Below are 26,716 nucleotides of genomic sequence, written 5' to 3' on the forward strand. Positions count from 1 at the left end.
CTGACTCCAGCCCACGTAGCTGAAGCTAAAATCTGTTTTTCAAAAAGAACCAAGCCCTGACTAAAGCTCCAGCTGCTTAAAAGCATCAGAAATCTTCCATTAATCTACCCCATTTTGCCATGGCCTCCTTCTCCTGCGCTCAGCCTTGTTCCCTCTACTCCTATGAGACTACTGTAACTGCAGTTGACTGCAATAAGGGACCGCAGGGAAGGGCATTGAATACTAAGCTGGCCAAGTCAGACACCTTACATTCTGATCCAGCCCTCCCATGAACTGGCAGAAAAGCTGCTATTGGGCTATAGAATGATGGTGTAGTGGTCGTTAATGGACAAATCCAATAAGTGAACATCTGTGTACATGCTGCTGACGGGAATTGAATTTTAATCAGCTGCACATGGAAAAGTCCGACAACAAAGTTTGGACTCAAACAAGTACAAATGAGACTCATGGGAAAATGGCTCGTCCCTGCATCCTGCGTGTAGACTAATAAGCAATCGATGCAAGTAAAGACTGCAGAACACCAATCTTTTCCGTCAAACCCGTTCAGATCTCTTTCCCTCTGCTTTAGCCAGTATGGCAGCGTATCTGAAATCATTCCCCTCATTCCCATATTGCACTCTTTCACAGCTGGCCTTGCACATTCCAAATCAGTAATTATGGTAGGCTATGTTTGGATAGACCTAACCTGAATTTTGCTGCTATGCTCTTCCAATTTGCCATCCCACTCTCAAGCTTTTAGTCATATTTTTTTAGTACAGGGCTTACACCAGGCTTAGCAAATGTGTGATACGTCGTAGGCTGCAGGCTACAGACATGACTTTTATAGTAAAACAAAGAAATGTTTGAAAGGGGGGCACGCTTAAATCATGAAGCTTTTAAATCTTACACAGAACACAGCAGTTTCGTTGTAATCTGGAGCACTAACAATGAAAACAGTTGAATGATGTTATTTTGTTGGTCTATAGTGAGTTTTAATTCTTACAATAGGATCCAAATGATGTCTTTACGCTGAGATTTCTATAATAATATCAGCTTAGTTGAGTGTCACTCTTCAAATGTTTTTAGCATTTTAATGTGTTAAGACCTTGTGGAATGAATTTGAATGACCGGGAAATCTGGACACACCAAATTCTGTTCACTTGCTTGAGCTTGATCCTTATTGAGGACTGATGATCAGTACTTCTGCAGCATTTCATTTAATTCATTTTATTTAATTTTATTTATATAGTGCCAATTACAATTCAGATTGTCTCAAGACACTTTACAGAACCCATATGCCTGAACCTACTGCATGGAATTTGAATTTACTGCATCCGTTTTGACAATTCTTTATATCTCCTTAGCCTTACTTAAGAAGAGTCCATTTAACAGCTTCTTTGAGGATAGAAATATAACTTAGACTCATTATAGCAGCCCTTGCTCATCGCCTAGTAGTATTTGCCTGATGATTTCAGTCGTGGTTATACGTATTGTTGGAGGGAAATACATTTGGAGGTGGTCTGAGCAAATTTTGAACATCAAACATGTCATTTCCTGCATTCAAATCAATTTTTATGCTCCAATTTGTGCCTTTTGTGCACCAGTTTATGGCAGAAATGTCTTTATTTATGTAAAGCAGATACAAAATTCTGGCACCAGGTGACACTTATGACAAAATATATTGAAAATATACTGCAGTGAGGCATTCTGTACTGCAATCAAATAGCTATTCTGTGGTAAATCAACTTTCGTTATTTGATATATGCATAATCTTTTCTACCCCTTTTGCATCTTTTTTGGGGGGGAAGTAACCTTTTTAAATGTGCATGTGGCACCTGTGCATATAAATGATAAATGGATTAATCTCAATTCATTTATAAACCCTTGGAGTTTAGTAGCTTATGTTAAAAAAAACTTTCTGTAGATACAAAACATATTTTGTGATTATGTCTTTTGGAGTCATGGACCTCTCAACGATGTTTCTGCAGCTGACTGAAAACAAGAATACAACACGTTTTTGCCGTAAACACAATAAACAAATCAATTAGCGAATGAGACCCAGTTAGCTTTTAAATGATTGTGGTTCCACAAGAGATTCAGTGTTTGCATAGGCTCCTAATTCACATTTATTTTTTCTTTTTTAAAAAAAGCACACAGTGCTGAAAAATATCTTCCCCTTGTCAAAAGGTATTGTTGTATCTTTTAGTAATGGAATAGCGACTAAAATTCCTTTGCTGCTTTCATGTTTTTATTGGGGGAATGTATTTCCCTGCATCCCCACAGAAATCTACTCCTATGATTCATTTATTCCAGACACTGGTGCAGATTACCCAGTAAAAAGGTAATTTAGACTCCATTCAGTCACATAATGAAAAACAAAAGGCAGCTTTTTGAACTATTTAAACTCTGTCTTCCTACTCATAGAGGTAATTTGCAGTAAAATTGGGCATACAGGCTACCTTAAGTGCCAATTATAACTAGGCCTGTATCTGTTCCAAAAATGTGAATGTGAGTCAAGAATACCACACATTTTGCCCATGTGATTGGCCAAAATGTGATGATTAAAACATTTAATCAGTTCGAGAATAAGTTCTTGTTACAGCCTCTAAATATTTGTAATTCAACAAAAGATTCAGTGTTTGTATAAGCTCCTGTTTTATATTTAGCTATATTTTAGGAATAGAAAAAGACTCACAGCTGAAAATGGGGACACTCTGTCAGGGGTGGTGTTGCATCTATGAGTAATGTTATAGCTGCTTTTCAAATTAAAAGTCCTTTGCTTCTTTTATGTTTTTATTGGAGGGGATGCATCCCCCTGCACCCCCCATAAAATCTACACTTATGATTATTCCATACACTGGTGCAGTGATTAGTCAATAAAATGATAAGGTAGCCTACACTGAGTCTTATAATTTAAAAAAAAGGCGTCTTTTTAAATTTAAAATCGTCTTCCTAGTCATAGAGCTAACTTGCAAAAAAACTGGGCATTCAGGCAACATTAAGTGAAAAAAAAGAATGAAACAAAAATAATAATAATACATAAAGTAACAAACCAAAACACAAAATGACACATAAATTTAAAAACATAAAAGCAAAACAGCTTGCTTATAGGGGATACAGTCAATCCATGGACTGGAGACACTGTAAAAAAAATTTTTTTTAAATTACAATTTTGAATTTTTTGAAGAATGTATTGTTATTTTACAGATTTCCCCTGTTTTGTTTAATTACAGCTAACTGGTAAAATCACACCCTTAAAAAAACAGGTCAAAACTGTAAATAATGTCCACATGAAAAAGTACTATTTTTTGTAAATTATAATTCATTCTTTTACAATCATTGCCTGCAATGTTCCACTATTTGTTACTGCATGTAAAAAAGCAAAAACTATAATTATGTTACAGATATTTGACATCATTTGAAAGTGAATGTATATATATATATATATATATATATATATATATATATATATATATATATATATATATATAAAAACATTGACAATGAGCTAAATCAGCTACATTTGCTATTATTTTTCAACTTTTAATTTTTTTTTTTTTAACAGAATCTCACCATTTTCAAAGTATTTTGGCACCGCCGTTTTTTAAATCAATTAAGTAGTTAATTTTTTTTGTAGGATATTTTGTACGGTCACATGTTTACTTCCAAATTAGTGAATCTCCACAATTAGCTAGATTAAGCTAGGTTAATATCCATAAGAAACAATAGGCTGCTTGAGGGTGTAACCTTTTACATTTATTTTAATCTAATGAAGTCGTACATGGTATCATTTTTGTGCGGTTTTAATCCTCCATATGTAAACTCATCAGGTAAATTCACACCATAAATAACACAGCAGAGTCTAAAGCTCAATATCTAAACTAGTTCGGTTAATTTATAACTTCAATCACATTTTCTACGGGAAAGCACTTTGGCGCAGCGGCTGTTTTTTTTTCTTTTTTTTTTTTTTCTTTTTTTTAACGTGCTGTATAAATAACTGACTTGGCTACCTGGAGTGCCACTTCTGCTCGTATCTCTTCCAAAAGATGTCAGCGTGAGTGTAAAAGTTAACCCTTCACAACCTGGGCTGATAGTCGACACGTGTGTGGAGGCAGCCAGAGCACACAAAGGGTCAGTGTGTGACCGGCGGAGCCTCGACGTCAGTGTCTCGGAGAGGCAGAGCTGGTCGGAGCCAGCAGCGGCAGCAACGTCACTCCCTGACGGCGGCATCACACAGCACGGACCGCCATCCGAGCAGCAGCGAGTCGCTCTCCGGAACTCGGCGAAGGAAGAAGGCAGCGGCTGCGGGACAAAGTGCCCGGTACGGACGGCGACTTCCCTGCTTCTGTAGCTCAGGTAAAAACGGACACTTGAAAGCTTTTATTCGTTTCAAGGTGTGTGTTTTTTCGGGGGGGAAGTCGGACCGCGGGGCAGCGTGGGTACCAGACGAGTACAATGACTAGCAAAGCTCCGCTCGTAGCCGCTCGCTCTGCTGTAGCCATAAACTGTGTGTTGCTATGGCACTGCCAGGCAACATCCCACCTGCTGCTGCCGCCACATTTCTCACTCCTGTCAACCTAAAAATAGACGTCAGTTTACTCAAATAAAGTGCTTTTAATTGAGCTAAGCTTTGTTAACAATATGTGTGTGTTTTAGTTGTGGGTGTGTGGGTTTTTTTTTTAGTGTGAGCCACCTGTTTGACTTAAATCGATCCCTTTCTGATAGCGACTTGAACTGTGCTAACAAAAAGCAGCACACTTTAGCCTCCGCACTTCAATTACCCACACTTTTGTGCTCTGCCTGTCGGCTGTATTCGGCAGCAGAAAGGTCGTTTGTTTTGAGTGTTTTTCCAGTCAAGTGCCCATGCGTCTGTGGCTCTAGGTGACAGCGCAGTCCATTTTCACTGAAACACACCACATGCCTGTCATTCCCCCTTGTAAAGCCCTTTCCGTCTGTTTATTTCCATTCAGCTAAGTAACATCCAGGACCCACAAGGCTTGAGCAGACACAAGATGGTGATTACCAGCGTGGCATCCCTTCGAAGGACATCACCGGTCGTGGACACCGAGAACAGATGTTTGCAGTGAAGGTGCACCCAGTAGTTTTCTATTCTGTGCCTCAGACAGCTGCTGTGGTTAGGCATCAGTGCATGCCAACGCCGTGCCTGCGATACAAAGAAATTCCATTATCCCTATCTCTTGGCTGCTGTGACAGAGAGGAGGAAATCACCATGCCATGCTGTCGTGAGCCTAGGAAGGAGGGAGAACTATGAGTCAGAATGGAGGAAAAAAGAAAACTGTCATCCTTCAAAATCCGCCTATAAACTTGGTAGACAGCTCACACGCCTATTTTAAGAGCAGCACCAAGATGTCTTTTATGCTGTTTGGCTGGCATCTAGAAGTGTAGAACTGTGAAGGGGCCTGGCATCCTTTTGCTCCCCATAAATCATTACTGAGGCCTTTTTAAACCTTTTACTTAAACTGTGATGTTTGTATAAATTCCAAGGATTAGAGTTAATGCTTTGAGTGAGTGCAAAGTGCAGTGGGGTGCATCCAAGTCGGGCTCTGTTCATTGTATTTCAGTTTACACACCTCCTTATCTCAGCTGTCAAGAGGGAGGATTCTTTTGTACAGTAACTTACCCAGAGCAATAGAGATAGCGGTGGGAAAGGAGGGGTGGGAGGAGTGAGAAGAACAGAGAATGACTGTGAGGGAGTGAGCACGTTTAACCCAGCCACTGAGTGACTCTTGTATCCAAGGACGAAGGTAGCAACGCATCCAAACGCCACTCTTCGCCCACGGACTGCTGCGAAGAAATGAGGCGGACACATAGGCACTCAGCAGCGCTCATATAGACTCGCCAACCTGCTGGCCCTTCTTCACAGAGCCCCTGGGGTTTTACTCATCTGTCTGGAGTGCCAGGGCTGATGACTGAGCAGATCATGACCACAGCTAAAGTGAAACACACAGAGCGATAGACTCGTTTAGCTTGAATCGGAGTTTGGGGTTTTTTTTCCCGCCAAAGCAAACCAAAACAAAGGCGTGTTTGGTGTCATTTCACCGGTGTCACTGCACCTAAACTGGCCCACGTTTGTTGTATGTTTTTGGCAGACGAGCAGACTGGAGAGGACGTAGTAACAGGTGCTGCGTGCCAAGGTGGATTTGGAGGTGCGGAAGAGAGCTGAAGATCATGGGCAAATCAAACAGCAAGCTCAAGCCAGAGGTGGTGGAGGAGTTGACAAGGAAAACGTATTGTGAGTACCCTCAGGTCTTTTTCTTTTCATGCATATCTTTACAAAGAAAATCACACACAAACTCTTCAGCATATAAGAGTATGTGATTGGAATACCTAACATTGATTTTTATTGCTGCAGTATTCTAATCATATTTTCCACCCACTGTGCACCACTGAGGCTTTACAGTAAATAGCCCTGCCTGCTGGGGCGTCTTCTACAACTTTCTCATTATTGACAGAACAGAGACACATCTAAATGTCAGCTGAGAATAAGTTCCCAAATTTGATTTAAATTTACATTTCAATGTTTTGTGCCAAATCGTGATTGGTTAAGTTCAAGCAAAAACTTGTAATCAGCGTCTTTAATCACACTGATGAGATTTATGAATATGGAGAAGCTGGGTTTGTGTTGGCTATCAAGATGGGGGCCTTTAGAGATGAGGATGCTGCTCGTAGAACCTTTGCAATTATTCTCGTTTTAATGTGTTTGCTAACAGTCTCTGATTGAGTCTAAATTAATTTATGCTATGCTTTTACCTGCCACAATTATAAATGACATTCCTGTTTGGAGATTGACAGAAATGGTGGGCTTGCAGAAGACCCCAGGCAAAAACTGGAGTGGCTGTGCAACATCGCAGCTGCATCTATTATTCTTGCTCTTCTTAACCTATCAGGACTTTGCAGATTGACAGCGTTTGCTTTTTCCACCTCTCCAGCAGTAACCTACTTATTGATATCTCCTGCTGAACATTAAAAAAAGATTTCTCCCCATGGTTTTCAATCAAATTTGAGCACAGATCACATTTATAATTACCGCCAGAAATGTCTTCTCGGAAGACACTATATTAATCATTTGTGTGTTATTTCTGGAGCACAGCATTATTGTTATTATTGTTATTATTATTATTATTATTCGAGCAGCACAGTGCAGGTGTGGGTGGAAGCTGACATCCATTGGCAGCTTAATGACAGTGTTATTTGTGTGGTGGGTCTCTCCACAGCAGAACCAAGGAAGGCTGTTGTAGCAGGAAATTGCTGTGGAGGAAGATTAGGCTTCATGCTGGGCTGGACTGTTTTGCTGCTGTCCTTTACTCTCTCTCTGTCTCTCTCTCTCTCCCTCTCTCTTTTTCTGTCTTTCTCATTTTCTCTTACCCTTTCACCCTGTCTCCCTCGCGTTACCCCCTAATTGCCCTCTTTGAGCATGGAATGGAATAGTATAATTAGAATCTTATCTGGTTAGCATCGCTGAGAGGGGCACCAAGCTCTCTCTCCCAGTGTGATCATTCCCTCTTGTTCTGTTGTTGCTTGACTGGAGACTCTATCATTTCTGCTTTCCTCCATCCTGTTTCCTCCTTTTCTTTCTCTCCCATGAGCAGCTTCGTCTGCCTTTGTCTGCCATTTTATTTGCCAATTCAATGCTTTCCTTTGGTTCTTGACAGATTGGGGACTTTTCTGTGCGCCTATGTGTCTTTTTGTTCTAGAGGTAGAAGAAGCAGGATATTTTTCCCACCAAATATTATCATGTGTCTGAAAAGGCAATCAGAAATAGGGTGTTTTTATTCATAAGAATTATGTAGATACCCGTGTTCTGCTTTGTTGCTCCCCCTCTCCACAAAGTTTCACAAAATTCATCTGGGTGAATTATCATAATCTTGCTGACAGACAGACAGACAGACGGACAAACAAATGGCACTGAAAACGTACCACTTTCAGGCCAAAGATAACATTAAGCTGTGCAGACTCTGACTAGCCAGTGATTTTCCTGCTCTTAGTGAAAATTGTGTAAAATGGCCTTACCTGAACTTAAAAAGAACTTAATTCTACCTAGAGAAGCTTTTTCTGAATGACTGTTCTGGCTTCGCATGGGAAGAGCAGCAGTCCTCTTATTATGTCTGCAGGATGTAGGCCAGGCCCGTGTTCTGTAATAGCACGTTGATTTTGTAAGTAGTCAAAGAGACGACGACACTCGCAGTGACAGAGTCGAAAGCCGGATGTGTTCTAGCAGACCCTGCAGGGTCAACCGGCTGAGTGGGCCCTGCACTCTCCTGCAAATGGCTCATTGCATTATTGCCCATTGCCTCTGACTGAGTTATGTAATCTTTTTCTTTTTTCTTTTTTTTTTATTAAATCGTAGCCATACTAAATTGCACCAATTTTTGACTGCATGGACTTCTGACACCAATTTAATGGTAGCTTGGTTTGGCTGACAGTCGTGAGATTGACCCTGACATTTCTTGCCCAGGAAATGGTCACATGATGGGCATCTTGGTGAAACGCTGAGCAGGATGAAAAGAGATAGAGATATTTGCAAGCGACTACAACGTGACCTGGCCTCCTTATCAATAGCGTCTGTCTGATTTTGCTGTTGCACTGCAGGAGCACCATTATTGAATACCTTGGTGTACATTTCATGGTTAGGTGTTTACAAAATATCTTTTTTTTTTTTTTTTTTTTTTGCTCTTGTCATAAATAGATTTTTTTTATTACCTGACCAGTCTCCTGAAATATGAGTGTGTTAGATCATATTAAATTTAAAAATATCTTTGAGTATCTGTGCATTCACTTACTCACTCACTGTTTGCTTTGCTTCCTCAGCTGTATACCTTTATAGTAACCATGACTCTGAGTTGCTCAAGGTGAAACATTACAGTTCATGAAATTAGTGATTAACTAACTAGCTGTTTGAGGGGTATATGAGCCTCTTGCTTTGCTGCAGGCCCAACAGAGGTGGTAGTAGACGACATCTATTCTCAGACTTTAGCAGCAGACACATGAATTCACAACGTTTCTCTCAGAGGACTACCTGGTTAAACTAATGCTATTGATTTCCAGCCATTGTTTTCATTAGTAACCCCGGGGGCCAAGAGGCCAAAAATTGCTTTGGTTACTTGAGCGAAAGTAAAGAGACATGGGGAAAGCCATTTGGGATTGGTTGATTAGATACTGGCAGATAATGGCGCTTGTGTGGGCATGATAACACATCCTGCCGCTTAAAGTGCTCTCTTTCGAAAATGTGTGGCTGACCTTCATTCCCTTAGCATTGTTTGTCTTTTTGTGGCTCCCTGGGGCTTACTCCCACATGTCTACTACTATAACAGTCAGAAAGACATATTATTCCTCTCCTTTGATAATATCCTAGAATCGGTGGACTCTGCTCTCAATGGAGCATAGCTATTTTCCAATAATTGTATGTTGACACTGTTTAATATTTTTCAGAGGATATGTGTTGGAAGGGATTGGGCCAAGATGATTAACTACCAGGCTCCTCTGTTGTATCTCACAGTAAGCCACTTTTTTTCTAGGGCAACCAAAGTTTTCCTCTAAGCTAATGTCACTCTTTATTTCTCTTGCAGTTACAGAGAAAGAGGTGCAGCAGTGGTAAGTGTGCACATTCATTTTTAATGAGAATTTTTCCTTTCCTGATGTGAGGCTAGTTATTATATATTAGCAATTGTGTCTCTTACTGAGCTCACAGGAATCAGAGGGTCTTACCTTGACCCACTTGCAAAGCCCACTTTGATATTATTTTGCCCAAGATTTGGTTTCTGAAGTCTATGGATACTGAATTTACTGTTGGGTTGATAGTTGATTTGAAGCAATCTCTCTCACACTTCCCTGAAGACAGATGAGTTCTGAAAATAGAATGACTTTGAAGCCTTACTGAGACTGAATGACTTTGAAGACTGATAATACTGATACAAACACTTCCATGATGCATTCCTCCTCAGCTTTTTTGCTCTATTTGCAAAAGGGATGTCGGATAACAGAAGAATGGTGGGGGGCACAAGGTTGTTTCACTTTCAGGCACTCATGACTACATGGCCAGAGAACCTCTGCAAGTTGGCCGATTAGTAATTCTTCCTGTCAGCTTCTGTATCTATTAGTCAGCATGACCTGCACCAATATCGTCTTGCAAAGATGTAGCCTGTCCGATCGCAGTCTATATTCATAGTGTTGAAACATTTACTTACAAGTATCAACATGAAACATATCCATGAATTGAAAAGACTTTAGTGCAGGGTAAGTGACAAAGCTGAGGTGAGAGTGATCGTTACTGTTGAGGTTTGAGTGTCTGCATGTTTTTCTGAAGGGGCAACTTGACAGCCGCTGGCACATAGATGAGAAACAATGCATCTTCATTACAGAAATGATTCAGGCATGAGTGTAGTCATTGCTTTTGTTTGCTGCATGCTGCTGTTGGGCTATTGTTTCTTTGAAAATCAGAAACAAAGAGGAGCGTATATCAAAAGAGGGAGCACTGTAATAAAGTGATCACTCTTCCATGTTCACACTTCAATTCTCCTGCTTTGGTTTTGCATTTCACAACCTAATTCCGCATGCATGAAAAGAGCTATGTCTTGAGAGCTAGTCGCTCTTGTAATGGGGTTTAAAGGGGGGGAAGGAACCAGGCCACATTCACAGCCACACAGCAGTAAAGGCTGAAGCATTAGATATCACTGGGCATTGGCAGGTCCACAGCCTTCGAGCTGGTCTGTCCCTGGGGCTGCCTGAGTGCACTGGGGCGGAATACCTCCCCCCTCACCAATCTCCCTTATACCTCCACCATGCCGGCTGTGCAGCCAGTTAGCTCACCATCACCCTCACTGTCTTTCACAGCAAAGTTTGCATGAGTCCTCACTTCGAGATCAGCAGCAATCAACACGGCTGAGTGTGAGGGATGAGAGGGAATTTTACCAGGGGAAATGCCAGATGGCGTGTAATTAGAGCACAGGCACAGACACAGAAGAATTAGCAGGGTTAGATAAATGCCTGTGTTGTGCATTAAATTTGCTCCCCTTTCTAATTCTCCTCTAAGGGAACATCATTAGTATGCCGGAGGCCTACCTGGAATCAATAACAAAATGCCATAGCTCAGTGATGTTCCTGCCAGCTAGGCAGGAGCAAAAGAAACGTCCTGCACAGCTCTTTGGCAAGCCACCATGGTAGATGCCAAGGAAAAGTAACCAGTGCCAGTAATAAATACTTTATCTTCATGCCGGCTCCCCAGTGTGCTCTGATGCACAATGTCACGTCTGCTATGTCCCCACAAGTACAGTACGTAGTCGTATGATTACTCTACTTCAAGTACAGGCTGACCGTGTATGTGTCTTAGCACCAGTGTCGCCACGTAAGATCTCTTGTACACGATGTGTTCCTGGCAAATGAAAGTGATTCTGATCATGAGTGTGATAAACAGCTGACACTGCAAGCATGTTCACACAGTGGGACCAGCGCCTACTGTATCCACTGTACCCGTGTTTGAGTGTGTACGGCTTATCTAACTACACTGGTTGTAGTATAGGAAATGTATAGTCAGCCTTATATATGCATAACTCAAAGGCTTGCAGGACAAATTGATGTTACTGTTGAGCAGCTGTCTGACTAATGCACATTGTATTACATTTGATATAAAAATTTAATTATTTAAATACACAGTCATTAAAATTTAAGTAGCGTTGAACCTACAATAAACATGAGATGAAATACAGTAGTGTGTGATGTAGGAAAGCTTTCACAATGGCCATGAAACTATTTTTTAATCAAGTAGCCTATGAGCAGCAACAAGTTAAAAATAAACTATTAAGGCTTACAAGAAAGATTTTCAGAAGAAGAGTGCAGATATACCGTCTTTGGTCCTGTTGCATTGATTTGATCTCTCTCGTTTTTTTTTTTTGACATAAAAAACTTTACACTGCTTTGTCATTTTTAATACATTAAGTCCTTAAGGTGCTCTTAAGATCGTAAACGAAAACCTTCAGCAAGGCAGTCTTAGTCCAAGTAACAAAGGGGCAGTGGAGTCATTTAGCATTGTGCTCACATATAAGTGAGGGACTCATCAGAGACAAAAAAAAGAAATCTAAAAAGTGGTCAAAATTAAAGCAGCAGTGACCGACATCCTTTTTATCCAATCCTTTATCTGTCTGCATGTCCCATGACGCAACTAAAGATTCCCTTTCATTCGACTGCCTACATGCTTTGTTCTTCTAAACGCCATACAGGGCTGAACAATTAACGGATTTCAAATCGAAATTGCAATTTGAAAAAATACAATTAACAAATCGTAAAGACTGCAATTTAGAATATATATGGTGAGGCTTATAAGTGATGAGACTAATGCTGTAATTCAGTTTAATTTGAGCAGACTGAAACTTTCAGGGGTTGTTTATGCTGCCCATTAATCTGTGTACACTACGTGATTTGAACATGCACACTGGAGTGTAACTAGTGTCATTATTTAATAGCCACGCCTAATACATTTCATAGCCCTAGGGTTTAAAGTATTGTGCCAATAGTTTTACAAATTCATGCTGTCCTCCTTATGTGACAGTCACATTTTGATGCTTTAAAATAATTTTATACTGTGAATATTGAGCAAAGCATGACTTTAGAAAATGACATTGCAAATTTACTCACAATATCTGCCAGAAAAATCCCAATTAGATTATTTCCCTAAATCACTCAGCGCTCTTTGCCAAGCCTCCTGTTTGTAACACAGACTTTAAGACTCAAGGCCAAATCATGAAAACCCCAGTTACATCATCGGGGTTATTTCAGACTTTGGAAAGTTCCTTCCAAGCCTCAGAAGGCATGTTTGCACAGGCTGAGTCGTACACCTCATGATGATTAAACGGAACTTCATGCCTAAAGTTGGTGGAGTGCCCTTTTGAAAGCCTTTATTTTGTCAGTTTGTGCCTCACAGAGCCCTCATCAGGGCGTCTGGATCACATAATTTATAGTGTCTGTGGCGTTCATTCATCTCTATGAATGAATTCATTTATTGTCCTGCCAATCCAATGAAGGATACAGGAAAGCTTTCTGCCACCATTATTTATATAAACTTCAGTCAAACACATGTCTGTACTGTAATTTCTGCTGTGCCATTTCTTGTAAGAAACAGATGGTCTGGTGTCAGTATATCTGTAATAAGCACATATGTTGATATAAAACTGCCAGTTTACTTGGTTTGTGTATGATAAACTAAAATTTGACCTGCTTGAAATTGGTGGAAAGGGGCAAAATAAACACTTTTTACTACATAGCTGTTTGATAAAAATATTTATTTTGGATAGAAATTGGCAAAATTTTTTAAATTTCATTGTAGGTTTTTGTTTGCTATGCCTTTTAATATGGATCCTTACTGCCAAAACAGGGTAAACTGGGGACCATTGCTCAATATATTCTGTTCTTTTCTGCAATAAACACTTTGGTATGTGAACTAAATGCTCCAAACGTGCACACAGAAAACACAGTATATGCTTCAGTGTCATTCAGTCTTTAATACTGGTTGCAGGATTTAAAATTCCATAGCCATGCATTAAAAAATGACTAAAGACTTCAGGTGAAATGGGTCGACTTTGGATTATGATAGGCATTGTGTTCTGTACTTTGAATACCAATTAGGCCATATTCTGCATTATAGAGAGCTTGGCTTTTATTTTTCTGCCTATCTCCAGATAATTCAAATGTGAGAATTACATGGTTCTGCTCCTTTCTCGCGTCTCTGCTTCCTGAACTATTTCCCAGCTGCTCCTCAAAGCGTCTCCACATCTCTTTGACTATATGGAGCCTGCTTCATTATCTCCAAGGCAGATTAAAAGTAAAGAATTTAAGAGTGAGGAGCCTGAGCATGAGTGGAAAAGATCTTTCTGGTCGTGACTCTTCATCTGAACACACTCTCTCTGGCCTTAATTATAGCCCAGTCTTATTATGAACATCCTTAACTGAATCAGACAAACAGGCACTGCTCCCTGGTGTGAACGTGCGTCATTTTTGGTGTTGATCAAGAAGAAAAGCTATTTGCAGTGGCTTTTTTTTCACGAGAGACGGTTATTATTTCCTTTTCATTTCTTCCTACTATTCATCTAGCATTTATTTTTGTAAAGACACTTTCTTTTCTTGCTCCCTGACCTGTTACAGTCTAGTTGGGTTCTGTCGCTACTGTATTTCCTTATGAAGACGTAAAGGAAACTGCCTACCTTTGAGTGACTGCACTTGAAATTGCTCATGAAATGCTTCTATATTTAGGCTAATAGAGATGCTAAGTCACTTTCTAGATATGTCATTTCCAGGAGCAAGAGGAAGCTCTCGGACTTATCTATCAGCTACGCATATTATCAAAGAGAAGCAGAGAGTAATTTGATTAGAGTTAACCACCCTAGGCTTGCTATTGGGTTAGGGCGATCGTCTTATCTGTGAATGAGACAAATAGCTTTGCACTTCACCTTTTTGATCTAGCACACTCTTTCAACCCGAATCAGTAATGCCTACTGTAGAAGTGAGGAGGTGACTCCAGCCTGTCATCACTGTTTTCCAGTTGTGGTTATGAATTTTCATTACAGTATAAATAATATATTATTTCTTAAAAGAGATATCTAACTGTGCTTTTTTTTCCAGGTACAAAGGCTTCATCAAGGATTGTCCAAGTGGGCAGCTTGATGCTGTGGGCTTTCAGAAGATATATAAACAATTCTTTCCTTTTGGAGATCCCACAAAGTTTGCGTCCTTTGTCTTCAATGTATTTGATGAAAATAAGGTTTGTAGTCAGATTCTTATGTTTTGTTGATGTATTGCAAAGCAGACTAATCCTGAAATACCTTTGTTACTGCAAAGTGACAAAAATAGTTTGAGGCTGAATGTTTATCTTGTGGTGTTGCTAGATAAGAAAAGTTCTGTTAAAAGGGACAGGGCCTGAGGGAAAGGCGAATCCAAAGGTCTTTATTCAGAACTAGTGGATTTAGAGCAGCAGGCCCCTCTTTCTGGCTAGACTAGGATTGAACAGCATTTAAGGGCAGCATCATATGGAGATCCTATTGATTTTAGTTATTATTCCAGGGTTGTTCTTTTTTTTTTCTGTGGACTGTAGGCTCTCAGGTTTGTATACAAACAGTTATTTATTCAGACCCCTTCGGAATGACGGCTGTTTTGGACGTTGAAGTCTAATAAAATTCAAGGCCAAAATGAAATCCGAACATGCTGTAATAAGGACACGCTATACACAGTTGGAAATCCATGCTGAGTCTTTTATTCCATGTAGTTTTTGACTCTTAGTACAAACAGAATATTTAGCATGTATTGGAGAACATTGATAACAACACATCTTTTGAAGCCTAAATAATTCTCTACTTGAACATGGTCAGTGTGTATCACGTCTGTAAAAACATCTCTAATTGGCAAAGAGCTGAAGATGAGTCATAGCATCAACAGTAACCCCTAGTTTTGTGCCATAAATCAGTTTCATAAATCTGTGCCAGTTTTGTTTTCACGAGGCATATATACTGCTTGTTTTCTTTTAAGGAGTGTGGGTGCATCCTCTAAGCATTTAAGCATATGATGACGAAGCAAGTTTTGTCGAGGCTGACCTGTTATAAGCTACATTTGTCTGAAGTAATCCACCTCATTGCACCTGTACATGATTATTCAAATTGTGTTTAGGGCTGCAAACTGTAAATGAATGGCTCCTGGGATCTTGGTAAGCCCCTGGAGGTTTATTGACTTCAGTTAAGAGGCTTTGTGTCAGGAAGATCAGACAACCCCCCCCTATCTGATGTTTATCTATGACCTTCATTAGCATTAGGCACCCTATAGTTAGAGAATGCATTGATCTTAACAGTTTTTATGACTGATGTAGTCAACAATGCATGACTAAACATTTTCTGGCTAGTCAGATGTCTAGTAAAGATAAAGTCTTCTGACCCTAAGGGCCATTGAGAGAGCCTGGCTTTTTATTCTGAAGAAGAAGCTGTGACTGATCTCATAGCAGGGTAACAGCATATAGCATAAGCATATAGTTACTCTGGATGGCATTACATTGGCCTCCAGTACTACTGTGAGGAACCTCGGTGTTATCTTTGACCAGGACATGTCCTTTAACTCGCACATAAAACAAATCTGTAGGACTTCCTTTTTCCACCTGAGAAATATTGTGAAAATCAGGAACATCCTGTCTCAGAGTGATGCAGAATAACTAGTCCATGCATTTGTTACTTCTAGGCTTGACTACTGTAATTCCTTATTATCAGGTTGTCCCAATAGCTCTCTGAAATATCTACAGCTGATCCAAAACGCTGCAGCCAGAGTACTGACGGGAGTTAGCAAGAGAGATCATATTTCTCCTATATTGGTTTCTCTTCATTGGCTTCCTGTTAAATCTAGAATAGAATTCAAAATCCTTCTTCTGACATATAAAGCTCTTAACAACCAATCTCCATCATATCTTAAAGACCTGATAGTACCATATTATCCTAGCAGAACTCTTCGCTCTCAGACTGCAGGCTTACTTGTTGTTCCTAGAATCTCTAAAAGTAGAATGGGAGGCAGAGCCTTCAGTTATCAGGCACCTCTCCTGTGGAACCAGCTCCCAGTTTGGGTTCGGGAGGCGGACACCCTCTCTAATTTTAAGACCAGGCTTAAAACCTTCCTTTTCGACAAAGCTTATAGTTAGGGCTGACTGGGGGACCCTGACGGGGTGAGCTGGTGTTTTCATTTGCAAAACTGACTTCCCCTCTTGACGTCCCTTTAGTTTGCCCCTAGTTATGCTGCTATAGGCCTAGGCTGCTGGGGAACCTCTCTTGATGCACTGAGCCCTTCTCTAACTACCTATGTATTTACTATATATACCATTATTGCATTACATTCACTCTGTTTCTTTCTGTGTCCTTTCTCCGAGTGTCCCTGGTCCCAGAGCTGGATGCTGGATGCTTCAGATGTGTGGCTGTGTTTTATGGTCCTTGTGTCCCACCCCCCACCTCTCTATCTCTAACCCTCTACCTGTAACCCTCTACCTCCATCCCTCTATCTCTACCTCTCTACCTCTTCTGTCCCTCTCAACCCGCCCGGCCAGCAGGCAGATGGGTCCCCCCACATTAGAGCCGGGTTCTGCTCGAGGTTTTTTTCCCTGTTAAAAGGGTGTTTTCCTTGCCACTGTCGCCTTTTGGCTTGCTCTGGGGGTCAGGCATATGGGTTCTGTAAAGCGTCTCGAGACAATTTGACTGTAATTGGCGCTATATAAATAAAATTGAATTGAATTGAATTGAATTAACAGGTAGGCAGCTGTTAAGGCAGAATATGGGAAAACCTTTTTGTAATTCAGTACAATCCTTTGGTATCTGGTGAGAATATGAATTGGCCTGAGCCCGATGGTTCCACAAGCAGGAAATTGATTTACTTGCATCGCTCGTGCTCCACAAGGTTTTCGCTTTTGCTTAGAATGTGAGAGGAATCTCTGTGCCGCAGTTTGTTTTGAGTTAGTGTTATACAGTTGGCATGGAACAGGACGTCATAACTTAATGAGTTGGTCTGATTTAGTGGCGTTTGAGCCACTTTGAGCTTTCATATTAAAATTTATCATCATCCATTGCAGCACACTTCTCTTTCTGCTACACAAAGTGCCCACACAGAAGTACACTCGAGGCTACAATTTTGGGAGGATTATTGGAAATTTTGAGCTTTTCTGGGAAGATTCACTGCATTGCATTCTAACAAAGCTGAAAGGAAGTGAGCGTCAGAGGGGAATATTTTCTACCTTTTGGGACAGAATTATTTGTCATGCCCACGCATGATTGGAAATTATGAAACAATGTTGCCCCCAGTATGTAGTGGTTGTATGTTTGTATGCTGTAACTTTTAGACTAGGAGCATCCGTCTTACTAATGACCAGAGGTGACATATTTCTGCCTCAGGAGAGAGCCAGGTGCAGGGCAAAAATAGCAGCTGACTTGGAGCAAATGTCTGGCCCCGTTTTTAGCAGAATACAGCAAGGACATCATGAAAGAACAGGAAGGAGTTCATCAAAGTACAGTTACAGCAAGTGTGAAGTAAGATGCTCATCTTGTCTCTTGGCTATTTCCTTTCACTGTCTTTTTCTCCCTTTTGTCCCCTTATAGGACGGCCGCATCGAGTTCTCTGAGTTTATCCAGGCCTTGTCAGTGACCTCTCGGGGGACTCTGGATGAGAAGCTGAGATGTAAGAAGATGCACTCTCCCCTGCTATTTTTTTTCTTTCTTTCTTTCTTTTAGTATTTAAATGACAGGATTTATGATGGACTGTCACGCATTGCATATGAAAAAGGACCGGTGGCTTCTGAGAGAACAAGTAAATGATAATTCTCCAGATACAGAAGACTTCTGCAAGCCGGGGGTCAGGATCAAACCTTTTCATTATAATAGAAGAACATGCAGCTTAAACTTTAGTCATATCCTTACCTTTCAACTCTGACAAAGTGTGTTGAATATTTATATCAAGAATTACCATTTTGAAATCACGGAAGCTTTTTGATCTCAAAGCTAACCTACCAGAAACATTATGATGGCCCTTTTCACTGCAGTAAAGCAGATATATTTTAACACTTTGTCTCTATACAGGGGCTTTTAAATTATATGACCTTGACAATGATGGCTACATAACCCGAGATGAGATGCTGAACATCGTAGATGCCATATATCAGATGGTGGTAAGTTTTGCCAAACGGCAGCTACATAATCCTCAGTTGTTTGCAATATGAGTGAGTAATGATTTGGTATCTTAGGGGAACACTGTGGAGTTACCAGAAGAAGAAAACACACCAGAAAAGCGAGTGGACCGCATTTTTGCAATGATGGACAAGGTTAGTGTTTAAATATTCAACACTGAAGTGATAAAGAAAGTGATACTGCACTATTTGATTTATGATTTGGCGTTATCGTCTGAAGTTTAACATCAAACTATAGCTGACATTGATACAAGTACAGTAGTAATTATTAGTTTCCCATGTGGAGGACTGAATCTGCCTTTGTTGCCACCCTGGGGGCTTTGATATGGACACTGTTAAGTTTAGAGCTGATAGCTATAGCCATCCCAGCGTCACTAACACTGCCTGCAGTCTATAAACATCATATATAGTCTTCTACACCACTAGCCCTCGCTGCTAATGCCGCCTCTATCAGCTCCAAGAACTTACTCGGCTTTAGTGAAAGATGAGACGCAGCCTTCATGGGTGTGTTTGTCAGCTCACCAGTGCCAAGATCAGCCCATAGGAGTAGCTGTGCACCACAGCAGCACTTAGTGATTTGTATTAGCAGAGAGTGGCCACCATCCAAGTGCACTGAACCACAGAGCAGGCCAACAGCATAGAACAGGAGTAACATTATTTAGCCCGAGAGCCTCTTTTGCCCCCTGCTGGTAACTCCGTGTTCAAGCATTACAAGGTGTCAGTGTCGCTTTGTTTCATGTTGCAGAACGCAGACGGGAAGCTGACTCTGCAGGAGTTCCAGGAAGGCTCAAAGGCAGACCCCTCTATTGTTCAGGCTTTGTCACTCTATGATGGACTCGTGTAGGAACGTAAGGTGAGTGAGGAATTAATGAGCTACTACCTGCATACTTTTCTGCTCGGCTGATTTACAATCCCAGATCATGCTTCAGCTCCACCATAATACGGTGCAATTCTTATTGCAGCAGAGCAAAGAATAAAGAGAGAAAATTCAGTCTGTGGGCTGAAACCAAAGTGAAGAAGCCACTTTTTGCTCTCAGTTTGTTCTTATGAATAATTCAAATGGACCGCTTGTTTACTGGCAATCGAATAGTCTTGCAGTGCTGAATGAAGAGAGAGACAGCCCTCTCCTCTCACTGCCTAATGTAATGCACCGGCCTCTGCCAATTGTTGCTGACATCCTGCTCAGCGTTTTGTCAACTGTGAAGCGAGCCTGTGAAAACATATTTGTATTAGTGCGGCAGCTCTGTTTAGTGATTATCCAGCATGCTCTGAACACAACAAGGTATCATAGCACTACTCACTGTAGTAATCCCTCTTAAAACTTCTCAGATGGATCCAATTCAGCGTCCTCCTGCCCGTTACATGCCAACACAGCACCATCACACCTGTAATGGGAGGAAGCCACATTTAACTTGATCACCCAGAAGCGGACTGCAAACTTTTGTTGCACGGCCATACTGTGTCAAGTAGCTGTTTGTCTACATTTCCAATAAGGATCATGAACAAATATATCCTCTTATGTGACGGAGAATTCAAAACATGTCAGCAAAAAAAAGCCCCGTCGTTTATCTGTGCTTCTACAGCTATGTGGCACTGCGTACACCCTTGAGTGTTGTCGACTGTGTACGAATATTTCTGCAAGCACAGTGTTGTGGTTTCCCCATGGACAGTCCAAGGAGCTGAATTCCCATGAAGATGTTGGTGTGCGTCTCGTTCACATGCCGCAAAGCGCTGGATGCACGTGAAGTGCTCGGAGGAACTGTTCTGCTGCTTCATCACCAAATGGAGAGACTCTAAATCCCGGAGGATCTGGAAAAATGTGTTACTTGGTGATAATGTGAACACTAACTTAAAGTTACACAGCAGTATACTGTATATTATACGATGTAAATATAATGGTAATTTATTTTCTGCTTTGCTGCGTTTATGGGATTTTTCCTCATAAATATGGAATGAAGTTTTATTTTTTATCAAAGGGTGTTGAAATGTATTGCACTGTATTTTTCATTATTATTGTTGGATTGTTATTTTTCTCACATCCTGAGGTTTGCTTTTTCTTGAGAGCACGTGGTTTTTATTTGAAGAGGAATGATTTAGTAGCACAGGGTTTTCTATGGATGATTTTACGATGTTTGCAGTCTGTGCATCCTATTGTGTTCTCATTTTCCCGTTAGCACGAGCGTCTAGTGTCCACACTGTTACACAGCCACATCCTGAACGACACCGTCAAGCAACACAGCAAATTCTCACAGCTTACATCTGAATTGAGGTTTAGTATTTCTTTTGAGAGCATCGTGCTCCACCCTCAGCACCACAAAGCCCTGGTCATTGACAGGCACAAACAAGACATCAATTCTGGTTGTAAAGCTTTTGCGAGCTCTGTGGTTGCAATTGTCTACGCAGTATTTGTCCTGTGAGAAGCCAGAGCATGTGATGATGCTTTTTTTTTTTTTTTTCCATTCTTGGATTATTTTAGTTTAGAGCATTAAGATGTTTTATCAGCTTCACTGATTTTATGCCTTATGCAAATGATATTTTACTAAATTATAAATGTCATTTACCTGTTGATTAACAGTATAAGAGCACAGAATAAAATGCATTTAAGTGGCTAACTTTTCTAGTACTGTATTCTCAGTCTGTAATGGATAGGAAACTGTTTAACTTTTATTATATGCCAGTTTTTTTGATCATTTAAGGAGCTGCTTTGTAGAATGACTGTTGCTGACGTGTCTGTAGAATTTAAACCCTCCTTATTAATAATAATAATAATAATAATAATAATCCAAGATTGCACTGACCCTAACACGGCCCAGTATTGCACTTTGCTTCACAACTAATAAGGAAAGGTGTCATGTCAAGCTTTAGTGCCTGTTATGCTTTGAATCTAACAAGCCAACTTTCTTTGTGGTGTAAGCTTGCACTGTATGGTTGTGTGATGAACAATGAACTGCAAAAAAAAAAGTGATTTCTTGGCATTGATGGTGGATTAATGAGGCTCAATGTCTTTTGAAGTTGCTGGGCTCACTGGGCCTGCTTAGACCTGCTTACTGTTCTCTCTTTCATCAGGACAGATTTGTGTGATATGAAGAAGAGTCCAGGGCTTTGACCACAGACTGTTCTGTCCTTTGAGTACATCTCTGATTCATTTTGTATTCTATAACAGTTTCCTATGTAGCATGTGTAACTAAGTGCAGTAAACTGCGTGTATTTTGAGGCGCACAGCTACTTTTCTTGTCTCCAAAAAAAATTCTGCGTCTCTACTACTCACTTTGGAAGAAGACACTGAATTATTTACATTCAAAAGATCAGGGCTGGCTTCCTCTGTGAGGTCTGATCCCCTTAGACAAGATATTTCACGGATAGAGATCAAGAGCACCAGGATACTGTTTAATGATCGATAACATTTCTACCCAGAGCAGCAAAAAAGCACAGTGACATTTCCGTGCGGCGCGTAAAACTATTCCACCCATTCATATGCCAAGGGGATATTTCTCAGGGTGGGCTATGTATAAAATTAGATTGGTGTCAGCTGAATATAAACGATGGCTATTTATAAAAACGAGGCTGTTACTGAGACAATGTTCTCGGCGTGTCCAAAATACAGACTCCAGGCCGGGCTGGTAATGTGCGTAAAGCTGTTAAAAACCGCGTCTCTTGGGGCCCACAGCGAAAATCAAATTGAAAGGGGGGAATGTTGGATAGGGTGAAAGCCTCGAAGTCACAGTGGGGTCGAGTTACACACACACACACGAAAAAAAAGCAGGTTGGGTCTCGGGAACCTTTTAATACCCATCTCCGCCCCCGTTTGAAGCGTCAGAGCACCAGCTCTCCAGGGGCTCTCCAGCGCAGAGCCAGTCCACACGCTCCTCCAAACTTTACGCACGGATGTTCTCCTGTGGAAGTATTTAACACGGGATTTTGATGTCTTTCAGCTGAGCCGTATTGTTCCAAATATCTTTTCTATCTACTGGAAGTAGTCCCAGACTTTTTTCTCGAGTAGCTTTGAAATCCAAACTTTTTCAAAAACTTTCTACTTTGAATTTTTTATGTGATTCGCCTCATTCCAGCAGACAGATGCAGTAAATCTGAAAAAAAAATGACCGGTGCCTTATTAAAGTGCCTAGTTTTGGCGCTCTCTGTCAGCGTGCACAGGCTCTTGGCAGACCCCCGGGTGGAGGAGAGTGATGAATCCGGTGACAGCGCCTCGACCCTGGCCTTTGTGTTCGATGTTACCGGCTCCATGTACGACGATCTGAAACAGGTGATAGAGGGCGCCTCACGGATCTTGGAGAAGACCCTCAGCCGGAGAACCAGACCCATCAAAAACTTTGTCCTGGTGCCCTTCCACGACCCAGGTATTATTTAACCCAACACAAGTTTGTCTTTAAGTACTCAGCTCCAAAATAGTCACATTTTTATCAGCTGAGTTCTGAATGTTTGTGTATTAGTGGTTTATTGCAGCACTTAACAAAACCAACAGATTATCCAGACTGCACCATTGCCTGTAACTTTCTCCTTTTCATTTATTTATTTTTTGCATTATTATATACATTTCATCAGCAGCTTATGTCCCCCCTTAAATTATATACCCCTGTGGCTGTCATTTACATAATTGTAGTTAAGAAAATCACAGAAGCAGCAGGTTACAACACATCCCAGAACCCGTAGCATGTTTAGAACCTCATAGCTCTTTCACATTAAGCTCAAATCAGGAATATGTGAGCTTGTATGATGAGGAGTGTGAGGGACAGGTAAGGCTCCTCACCCCCCGTATCTGTCCCCCTCTATATGGGAAAGCTGCAGCTTGAAAATAAGAGTGCTCTAATGGGGGGAGGGTGTTTGTGCACTGATGAGAAGCATATGCTGTCTGCTTGTGTGCAATTACCCCAATCACACACACACACACACACACACACACACACACACACATGCACACACTCCCAGCCCCACTACTCCTCCATCCAAGCCTCCGGAAAACCCTCACAGCCCCCCAGTTTAGCCAGCAGGGGATGGAGGGAGGTATGGGGGGTGGGTGGGAGGATGGTGGGCTTCGCTAACACCACACATTTTGTCTGTGTTTAATGTGCCCTGCCCCTGGGGACCTTGTAAACTTCCAAGATTACAAAAGAAAGCGGCGGTGGCTGACAAAGAGGCGTGACAGTGCTGTCAGTGTTTTACAGGAGGAGACGAGGACTTGAAAGCCTCCACTAGTTGGAACAATAGATTGAGAATGAGTAGGGATTGTCATCAGCTTGACACATGTCTTCAAGTCTCTGTATCGTTAGTCTCGCAAAAATACTTCAGAATGGGTTCTGACAGTTGGAATAACAAGCAGAGACACTTTGAAATCACAAGACTCCACCCTACCTGATGAGGGTCTTCTCTGTAATGACTGTAATGAAAAAGCTGGTGTTTATGGACAGCAGCGTTCTGTGGCAAAAACAGCGCATTCTCTGAGTATTGGTTAATGTTTACTGTTCCATCGATTTGGCCTCAGGAGGCGTCCAAGTAGGTGTCAGGCCGTGACAGGCTCTTATCCATCACGCTGGGGTCTGCTGCTGCTGCTGCTGCTGCCGGAGACCCGAGGAAGTCACCCGGTTAAAAACGCTGACTGCAGCTCCAGCAAATGATTACTCTGTCTTCATCCAAACTTTGTGTAGAACAAAACCGGAACGTTGTAATTTTGTCAGTGCACCAATGTGGCCTCTCTTGTGCTGCGTGTGATCGGCGTTCATGTCTTGCATAAAGACTGCAGGGCATCATCCTGGTCCTGATAAGCGGGGCTGTGACTTATTAGGGATTTTGATGCCGTCAATGTTTTTTCTGTGTTCAGAGAGGCTGAGTTGCTGAGAGGGAAGAATTAAGCCCTTTGTTCGGATACAGTTGTTTTGTTGAATTTGAAGAAAAAAAACCCCAGACATAAGCTCTTATTTGGTTGAGATGAATTCTGTGTTTTTAGGCATGCACTAGCAACCAGAGCAGAACTGGAACTTATTAAGCAGTGTTGATTTGTTTTTCTTTGTCTTTTGTGATATATGTTCTTTACCCTCACAGATATTGGCCCTGTGTCCATCACCACAGACCCAAAGAAGTTCCAGCAGGATCTGCAGGAACTGTTTGTCCAGGTGGGAAACAGAACACATGAAGTGATTGTTCTATGGAGCACTGTATTGTTTCACACTAATTAAGACTATTGGTGCCTAAAGCTCGGCTTTTTCAACTTAGAACAACAACCTCTGGAAACAATTAGATGATAACAGTAAATAGCACAACTGGAGAAGGATCATAAAGTCAACAAACTATTTTAAAAAAAATTTTTGATTACATTAGCAAATATTGGTCACAAGAATGCAGTAGTCAGACCAAGTAAGGATGTCATGGTAAAACTCCTGAAGGTTGTGTTTTTTTGTCATAGGAATCCAAGTTTTCATTTCTTCTTTCAAAGCTTACTTAATGCTGCATGATGAAAGTCAAAGTTTTTGTCTTATCATGTCCATATGGTGTTATTTACATGCTAGAAGATGAGCAAAACAGGCAGTCAATACTATGGCTGAACATTTCCACTTTGAAACTGCATTGTGCTGGTGATGGTCTCAAAAATACCGATTCAGACTTTCAGGGTTTCAAATGTAACAAACCTAAAGAACCAATCCTGTCAACTTGCAGAGCAGGACTTTCTGTTTCATTCGTCTTCTTCAGAACCGGCACCCAATCTGGATGATATCAGCTCATGAAATGGCCCATTATCTTGACGTTATATGAATAAGTGCATGTAAAATCTCTGATGGCAAATGGAGCTTTGCAACAAGTGGTTAACATATCAACACGGTGTATTTTAACTCTAACCCTTTTCTAAACTTCACCGAGCAAAAAGTGCCTCCAAGTGGAGGCAAGAGTCAAAACAAGACAAAATCCAATAATATTACTATAATAAAATTGGCAAAAATCCGCTGACTTATGCCTCTACATGTGAACTTTTTTCTTTGTAGGTGTAAAATTGTGGCTCACCACCATTAATAAAGTGATAATGGAGCAACATTAAATGGGGTGATAACAGCTTACAGAGTGCACCAGATGGTTCCCTACTGGCCCATATGTCAGGGAATGATATGTGCTGTTAATATTTGATTTAAGTGGAGCTGGTTTCTGGTTTATTCTGAATTCTAGTATTACAACTTGTCATTGTGTAGAGTAGAGCAGTTTTACAGTGTTTGAGCAGAGTTGCGGGTGAGCTGGTAAGCTTGAGCTGCAGGGTAAGATGGAGGGTTGGGTTGAGAAAGAAGCAGAGACTTGGAGAAAACAACAGCAAAGAATTACATCAAAACGATTTTAAGGCACTAAGGGATCATTTTCACAGAGAAAATTTCTAAATATGTAACTTTGATACACAAATTAATTTTTTACCAGTTTAATCAATAACCGTAGAAGGACTTAAAAATATTTGTAAGTAACATTTAACATAATTTGTGTCACTCCTAAATGCCATAATGGTCAAAAAGCTGAAATGAGATATTTAGAGTTTTTTCTTCTAGCAGCGTCTGATCATGTGTGCTTCTGTCACACAGGGTGGCGGCGACTGCCCTGAAATGAGTATAGGAGCCATAAAAAAAGCCTTGGAGGTTTCCCTGCCTGGATCCTTCATCTATGTGTTTACTGATGCCAGGGCCAAAGACTTCCGCCTGAAAAGAGATGTTCTGCAACTGGTGCAGCTCCGCCAATCACAGGTAAACATCTGGATCTCACATATCAGGGCAAGACTGATACAGACTGAATCGGCCCAATCAGATTTTAACTAAATGTCCAGTATCATAGTTTTCACTGCATATGTAATAGATCCAAATCTGTAGTATTTAAATGAATGCAAAAACATGTCTGCAAGCATTCCAGCAGTTTTTGTTGCGTTCTAATTCTTGAAGTTATTGAGGAAATGGTTAAATCTGAATCCTTCAGATGATCCCCAGCCCACAGAGTTGTGAATATGTTTGCATTTATTGCATAGTGTAACAAAAGGAATACCACAGCCTGCTGTGAAAGATC

The 26,716-nt window shown here is 40.9% G+C and overlaps 2 protein-coding genes across 3 annotated transcripts in view; both read left to right on the forward strand.

The window, feature by feature from the left end:
* Positions 1–3,955: 3,955 nt before the first annotated feature.
* On the forward strand, positions 3,956–21,291 carry LOC111584729 (neuronal calcium sensor 1). 2 transcript variants are annotated; one of them, XM_023293996.3, is made up of 10 exons: positions 3,965–4,335; positions 4,950–5,068; positions 6,090–6,232; positions 9,567–9,591; positions 14,608–14,746; positions 18,096–18,174; positions 18,573–18,661; positions 18,737–18,814; positions 19,425–19,532; positions 20,009–21,291. In XM_023293996.3, exons 3-9 carry the CDS (start codon positions 6,169–6,171, stop codon positions 19,521–19,523), a joined length of 573 nt encoding a protein of 190 aa, XP_023149764.1. In that variant the 5' UTR covers positions 3,965–4,335; positions 4,950–5,068; positions 6,090–6,168; the 3' UTR covers positions 19,524–19,532; positions 20,009–21,291. The 2 variants fall into 2 exon arrangements, with proteins under 2 accessions (XP_023149846.1, XP_023149764.1); XM_023294078.3 differs by lacking the exon at positions 4,950–5,068 and having other exon boundaries at positions 3,956–4,335.
* A 1,222-nt stretch (positions 21,292–22,513) lies between these two features.
* Positions 22,514–26,716, forward strand: part of hmcn2 (hemicentin 2) — a 50,776-nt gene continuing 46,573 nt past the window's right edge. The window contains exons 1-3 of the mRNA XM_023293878.3: positions 22,514–23,034; positions 24,734–24,804; positions 26,245–26,403. Of these exons, the coding sequence (XP_023149646.2) occupies positions 22,776–23,034; positions 24,734–24,804; positions 26,245–26,403 (489 nt within the window). The 5' untranslated portion in view covers positions 22,514–22,775. The remainder of the gene's footprint in view (positions 23,035–24,733; positions 24,805–26,244; positions 26,404–26,716) is intronic.

Source organism: Amphiprion ocellaris, chromosome 6 (assembly GCF_022539595.1).
Source record: "Amphiprion ocellaris isolate individual 3 ecotype Okinawa chromosome 6, ASM2253959v1, whole genome shotgun sequence".
In the NCBI taxonomy this organism is placed as follows: Eukaryota; Metazoa; Chordata; class Actinopteri; family Pomacentridae; genus Amphiprion; species Amphiprion ocellaris.